Here is a 7,500-nt window from a genome sequence, read left to right as displayed (position 1 = left end):
TTGTTTTCTCGCTAATCTCATCTTACCCTATCTCTACACATCTTTAAACCTAACCACAAAGAACACTTATTCACATATCATATACTTACATTCTAAACTATAAGTGTAAGTGTAATATCCCTTCTGACAGATAGAGATGGAACTACTGCTATAGTTACTCTGCAGCAAGCTGTCAGTTCTGTTGAGATCCTAAAGTTTGATATATCTTTCCTTTTTGATAAAATCCCTATCCTAGAGTCAAATGTAAATAAAAGTATAAGGTTCACTCATACTAGGTATATTATGGAGATAGTTATTTATCATAAAAATAGTATTCTATTCCATACATGTTGGTTTCTAAATCAAACTATACAAGTGGTTTAGGTAGTTTGTATGTAGATTATCTGCATTTAGGTCAATAACAGACAAAGTTTGCTGTAATTTCTTAGTAATTCCACTATTAAATGTTCCTTTTATTTTTAGGACGAATAATACGTAGAAAACTTTTCCTTACATATTACATTAACCCATTGTGAATGCATTCTGCAGCGATAAAATATTTAGGTCATCCATCATCAAGCACATGGTTCTGAATTCTGATACATTGGAGGCATTGCAATACTGAAAACCAAAATGACTGATATTTAATAAAATTGAGTACAACTTTTAAGGTAGATGGAAAACCTTAGGGGTTCTTAGCCCAAGTCAGGCCACGGACTACCATCTAGTGGCCCTTCTCTTTTTAGAATAATGATTAAAAATCTAGAAAAAAATTGTTTGAGGTATATTTCTTACATTTTATAAAGAAAAAGGCAGCTAATATTTTGGTTTGATACATTGTACTTTTACTAAAAGTAAATACTAGGCTAGAGCCTGGTATAGCAGCTGAATCCTGGATATTCATTTGTTAAACTTGAAAATGACTTGGTGTTACTCAATCCTATACCCCAAATTGATACAATACTTTTAATATATGAACAACACTAAAATGAATGCACAGTCCAAGGGGGCAAAGTATGGGAAGTTGTCTGTACTTCTCTTAACCCATTCATGCCGGGGCCATTTCGGCTTTGCACGGTCGCTATACCGAGGTTTTCGAACGCATCATCCGAACGCTTCGAGATTCTCGGGCGCACGGGCCGTGAGCCTGGGCTGCCCGCTCGCTCACCCCGAGCGCCAGCCTTGGCCAGATATCTTGTCGGCGGCGTCGGACGCGAAAACCACAAAACGTGTCAGCACGTCATCCGGCATGAGTGGGTTAAACAGTTCAGTTGGGTCCTTTCAAAATTTAAGCATATCTAAGAACGTAAATATTTTCAAACATCACATACTGGGCATTGTGTTGAAATCTATAGTTTTATGAAAGATATATATTTTGTGAAACAAAGTTTGTTTGTGTTTGCACTCACATCATTACATTTTGACTAGTAAAGATTTAGAGGCAAAAACTACTACAGGGTGGTAAAAAAATTCTGAACAAATTGAGCATGCCAAAATCCCTTGTTAAACATGGACTTCATTTTTTTTTTTTAATTACCAGAATCCATTAGCAATTCTCTAACTACAATAATTCAAAATCGATACCAATGAATTTTAATATTGTAGAACAAAATGAAAACCATCATTAAGTCTGCCTTAAGATCCATACAAATTTCCTTCATCCACCTCAGCAGCAGTAAAGTCAGTCTTCATGAAACATTGATAGGCAACCACTTATGAGTAGTATTAGCTACTACCAGTGGTGTCTAGCAACTACTTAACTCCAGTGTGGACAATAGTTATGTAGTTATTTAACCTTTGGTCACAGGTCTGAGACACTAACTGCCTGGCAAGCCTGATCGTGTGAACAGATATAGCCTTGGCCCTGTCCACACTAGGGGCAGTGCCTATACAGGAACAAGTATCAGACATAGAAGCTTTTGGCAGTGTATGTTAACAAAAGGAACAATTGTTGGGCAGGCTAAATCTAACACCCATCAGGCAGTTTCAACCTCAACTATGGGCATTTTGGTGGTTTGCCTGCTGTTTGGTAAAGCCACGTCCACACGAGTGGGCCTGATCAGCGGGCATGCCTTAACCCATTCATGCTAGGGTCATTCCAGCCTTGCATGTTGTAATGCTGGGGCTCTCAAACACATAGGCCTAAATCAATTAAATAAGCAACGCCGTATGACGGCACCCAGCGAACGGGCCTTGAATGCGCGGTACCCGTGGTGTACCACCTGTCCAGAGAGGGTTAACAGGCACATTTGACGGGCAAACGATCAAATTACCCAAGTGCCCGTCGAGCGAAATCACTAAGGTGGTGTCCGGTAGCTGGAGCTTCGACCCTTGGTTGTGTGGACAACATTCACAGGCAGGCCCAGCAGAATTTGCCTGCCGATCAGGCCCGCTTTTGTGGACGCAGCTTAATATTGCTCATCAGTCACTAATCCTCATGTTGATCCACCCTTATGGACCCCCTAAGCAGTTTGCAGCTCTGTGTTTGAGGACTAAATTTTTAGAAAAAACTGGTATAGTAAACTAAATACCGAATGACTTGTTAACTGAAGTCTTGACATTTACTAGAATCATGTCCAAAGAGCATTGAAATAGTACAACTAATATACAGAAAACTAACCTTTACGGACATTTAAAAGAAATCAAAGCGAGTGCTTTATAAATCAATGAAAAACACCATACAATTAGTAATGATTGGTACCTGCATAGACCAGGTATATTCTGGTAATATTAGTTTGTGGAGCTGCCTAGCAATTTATCAAACAAACCAGTCTAAGCACTAATTTATTTGAATATCAATATGTTTTTTGCCAAAATGTGAATTGAAATGCTCACATTTTTATCAGGTCCTATTCTGGGCCTAAAATGCAGCAGTTTGTTATCTAGTTTATATTGGTCTTTCATGTCCAAGTAAATTTCAGTATCAATTCCTCTTCTGCAAAAGATGAACTAGTGTCTTAAAAAATAAAATATAAAATTTAATGCCTTTGTGTCAAACACTTTCAATACTGAATACTTTAAAATCTATGTAGGCCATGAATAATCCATCATCGTTACTCAATATGCCTACATCATTTCAACAAAGTTTTTTCAATATTTATATGCCAAGCATTTAGTTAAAACCATTTCATCTATAAAATTTGAACTGATATTCTGCAGATGAATATACTGGTTTTAACAAAGCTAGGAGTTCCTTTCAAAAGGAATCTAGAAGTGGTGTATTAAGGTTGTAAATAAAAAGAGGTGGTCACCTCGCAATCTTTATTGCATTACTCCAGAACATTCCCTTACGCACGGGAAGTAACGCTGACCTGCCAGACACGGATCTTGCTATCACTGTAACCAGCAAAGAGAGTCTGACCATCTGCAGACCAGGCCATGGAGAGACACTGTGGGGGTTCAGCCTTGGGGTTCTGGGTGATCACATCAGGTTTCAGTTCATCAACCATGTTCTTGCCTTCCAAATCCTGTTAAGGGGAGAATATACATTACCATAGAGCAAAAAGAAAGTAAAAGGTAACAATTTTCAAAAATGCAAATAAATTTTTAAAATATCAAATCAGTCACAAAACTCTTCCACGTACCCAGATCTTGATAGATGGGCCAGTGGCAGCGCACAGCCAGTAACGGTTGGGGCTGAAGCACAGGGAGTTGATAATATCAGTGTGGTCCAAAGTGTACAGATGCTTGTCATCATTCAAGTCCCAAAGCATGGCCTTAGCATCCTGAAAAGGAAAAAAAGATTAATTTTGTGAACGAAGTTACTACATCAACAATCTTGTGAAATATTTCTAATGTTTTAGATATAGAAATAACAATACCTTACCTTGCCACCAGAGGCACAGAGGGAACCATCAGGAGACACAGTGACAGTGTTCAAGTAGCCAGTGTGTCCATAGTGGTTAGTCTTGAGCTTGCAGTTGGTCAGGCTCCATACCTATAAAAAGGGGTAAAACCAACTTGGTATCACTGAAATCTCTATGCAAAGCTGCCTTCAATGGAAATTCATCTCATTAGTAATTATGGACAGAATAATGTTTTATAATTAATGCTTTACCTTGACAGCCTTGTCCCATCCACAAGATACAATGATGGGGTTGCTGTTAGAGGGGGAGAACCTTACGCAGGACACCCAGTCAGAGTGACCATCCTCCTGGATTGTGTATTTGCACTGGGCAAGTGTGTTCCACAGCTGAAAATTTATCACAATTATAGAATTTGTCCTCTTGTCATACATCATATAGTCACCTATAAAATGTACATGTATGGTGAAACTTGAAACCTATGTAAGCTTACCTTAATAGTTTTGTCACGGGAGCCAGACACAATCTGACGGTTATCAGCACTGAAAGCAACGGAGAGCACATCCTGGAAAAGAAAGAATCTTGTTCTGGAATCCCATTACCTGGAAGGAATTCATTAGTGGTAAACATGCAAAATATAATCCAAAATTCTTTGGAAGCTACTGTACATAGAGTATTTTGGCGAAGAGAAGACTTAACCCATTAAGGAAAGGCCGATTTGGCCGTGCCTGGTCATTTTGCTGGGGAATTTTGGAGTGTGCAGGCTGTTTGTGGGCTCAAACAACACTCAGCTGCTACGTCCCGATCACCCAGCAAGATGGCCAGACAAAGCCATGACAAGACATTCACATCATCTGGCGATAAGATCAGCCAAGGCAGGACATGAACATCACGTCATTCAGCTATACGGGGTTAACTGGAGACATCCAAGTTCTGAGACAATCGGCTTCTGCGAACTGAACAAGGTGTCATACTTACCCAGTGGGGAACGTCCTCTTCTAACTAATAAAAAAAATATTAAACAAAAAAGCTTCCTGTATTTATTTGATGCAAATGCTCCACATAGATGCCAGGGGCAGGGTCACACCTTTGTGTGGTCCTCAAAGCGGCGGGTGGTCTTGCCAGCAGCAAGATCCCACAGACGAAGAGTCTTGTCCCATGATCCAGAGAGGGCGAAGTGACCATCCAGAGAAAGAACCTGTGAAAGGCACAAATTTATTATTTCTGTTTCTAGCCTTCAAATCCATACATACCACAATCAGTTAATTACTGCTTGTAAATTGAACTTACCACATCAGTGATGAAGTGGGAGTGGCCATGAAGACGCTTCTGGGGAACACCATAGTTGTTCTCCTCACGGGTCAGCTTCCACAGAATCAGAGACTTGTCTGTAAAAAAGATTTTAAATTAAAAAATAACGAAGAATTTTGCCAAAGTAACAGGTTATCTTGCTTTACAATCAATAATGGTAAATAAGAGGCTATACAATTTTTTTTTTATTTTTTTATACAACTTGCATTTTCAATTAACCTATTAGCAGCGAATGGTATTTGATGCAAAAGTAGAGTCGGTCATAGACGCGGATGGCAGCATGCCAGACATGTAAAACAGCCATCCTACCGAACAAACTTTTTATTAATACCACGACCAATGTGTTAACCTATGAAACCCAAGACTATTCTGATGACAAACCTACATACACTTTCGTTTCAATAAACAAATTCTTAAATTTAGCCTTGCTGCTCAAATATATGCAACTGGTTTACCAATCTGAGGTATATAAAGAAATATTGTCTACTATATTTGGGTTTCTTGAGGGATGTACCATAAAATTTCTTAGTAACAGGGATTTGCATAAATATTGAAGCTTATTATGCGGGAAATCTGACCAAGACAAATCAAATCAAGCACAAATTAGTTAGCAATTTACTGGAAATACACAAGGAAATAATCATGCACTATAATTTGTCTCGGACTTCTCGTCTGAACAGTTTCTCCCAGACCCTTCCTCAAAGGTCCACTCAACTCTGCTCAAACACTTAGAATAGCTGAACTACTAATATTTTTGTGCACCAAGTATGAAAAATAAAGAACTTGATTTGTATTAGGCAAAAAATTCATTGTACCATTATATTCATGTGTAAAAATTGAATTTCTAACCTTGATGCTCCACCTAATGGGTAACAGTTTGGTATACTAGCGCAGGATATATTTATTGAGTTGTATAATCAAGATATTCAAAATTTTAGTTTCCTTGCAATTATTCTTAACTTATTAAAGAAGGGTATAATGACGTCTTTGGATCTGGTCAGGCCAAGAAGATAAAACATCGGAACGGTGCACCGTCATACCATATGAACACGTCACTAAATTCAGAGGTACCAAAGTCAGCATAACCTGTTTGTAATGGATTTAACTAAAAATATTTGGTAAATTTTCCGAATAACGCCGCGTTACGAAATACCACAAAAGTGGTATCGATGGATCCCTCTCAACCTCTACTATTCATATATAGTGAAATTAATGAGCGCTTGCACCCCTGGACCCCACAATCTGGGTCTCTTTTCTTAAGGCACTTCGTGCTACCTCGTCCTACTTCGGGGCATATTTCGCTTGCAAAATCTTAACTTTGCCTAGTTTTGAATTAATCCCTAGCCAAAGGGGGGCTTTGCCCCCCCCCCCCTGGACCCCCCCTTTTTAGGGCACTTCGTGCAACATACCTTGGGCAAGATATCCCGAATCCACCATCCTCGCCCTGAAATTCAAACATGGCTGTGTTTACGTATTTACGGATAGTAGCAAGCTGTGGACTGGAAACCCCCAAGGAATTACCTGCATGTGCTGTTATGTTCTCTCAACAGATGGCGCAATATTCCCCATTATTTACAGTATAATTATAGTGCCCTCTATTGAGTGGTCGCGTCATCATCGGTCCTAGTTTCCTATCCTGAGGAATATACGAGACGAAGACTCAGTTGCTGTCATCATGGCGCAGTGTGAGGGTTATCCGTGTCGCGGCATTTTCATCTACAGGACTAATTACGCATCATAAGTACCACGAAGTGCCCTGAATAGGGGAGATCCACAGGGGGGCATAGCTCCCTCTTCGCAAAGGCTGAATTCAAAACTAGGGAAAGTGAGGTAGGTAGCTGGGTTAAGGTTTTCGTGATACCGAAGTAGTACGAGGTAGCACAAAGTGCCTTAAAAAGGGGGGGTCCAGGGGGGGAGGGGCGAAGCCCCCCCTTGGCTAGGGCAAACTTCAAACCTAAGCAAAGTTAGGTAGGTAATTGGTTAAGATTTTGCATACGAAATATGGCCGGAATTCATATTTTACCCCGCAATTTCCCTGATCTACTTCATGCCCTCCCCTACTATCGGGACCCAGATTGTGGGCTTCAGGGGTGCAAGCGCTCATTAATTTCACTATATATGAATAGTAGAGGTTGAGAGGAATCCATCAGTACCACTTTTGTGGTATTTCGTAACGCGGCGTTATTCGGAAAATTTACCAAATATTTATTGGTCAAGTGTGCACAGCCAGCTTACACCCCCACCCCCCCTCTGTATCTATGTAGTCCATGATTATGTGCACATGTGCATTTTCACAAACTAATTTAACAGGTCCTCAACTTATTCCTGGATGCTTGCCAGGGAAACATTAAATTAGTTCATGGCAGTTATCAAGCATTCCTAATGCAATATTAAGCATTTTATATAC

At 39.8% G+C, this 7,500-nt stretch overlaps 1 protein-coding gene across 1 annotated transcript in view; it reads right to left on the bottom strand.

Annotated features, from left to right (window-relative positions):
- Positions 1 to 3,226: 3,226 nt before the first annotated feature.
- Positions 3,227 to 7,500, bottom strand: part of Rack1 (Receptor of activated protein kinase C 1) — a 5,362-nt gene continuing 1,088 nt past the window's right edge. Inside the window, exons 3-9 of the mRNA XM_043005136.2 lie at positions 5,073 to 5,170; positions 4,870 to 4,980; positions 4,276 to 4,347; positions 4,037 to 4,171; positions 3,806 to 3,916; positions 3,564 to 3,704; positions 3,227 to 3,446 (exon numbers count right to left, since the gene is read on the bottom strand). Coding sequence (XP_042861070.1) covers positions 3,267 to 3,446; positions 3,564 to 3,704; positions 3,806 to 3,916; positions 4,037 to 4,171; positions 4,276 to 4,347; positions 4,870 to 4,980; positions 5,073 to 5,170 — 848 coding nt within the window. The 3' untranslated portion in view covers positions 3,227 to 3,266. The remainder of the gene's footprint in view (positions 3,447 to 3,563; positions 3,705 to 3,805; positions 3,917 to 4,036; positions 4,172 to 4,275; positions 4,348 to 4,869; positions 4,981 to 5,072; positions 5,171 to 7,500) is intronic.

This window comes from Penaeus japonicus, unplaced genomic scaffold (assembly GCF_977035675.1).
Source record: "Penaeus japonicus unplaced genomic scaffold, GWHDUDI00000001_assembly GWHDUDI00000024, whole genome shotgun sequence".
Taxonomy (NCBI): domain Eukaryota; kingdom Metazoa; phylum Arthropoda; class Malacostraca; order Decapoda; family Penaeidae; genus Penaeus; species Penaeus japonicus.
Note: the sequence above shows the minus strand (reverse complement) of the source record. Positions and strands in the feature narration are given on the sequence as shown.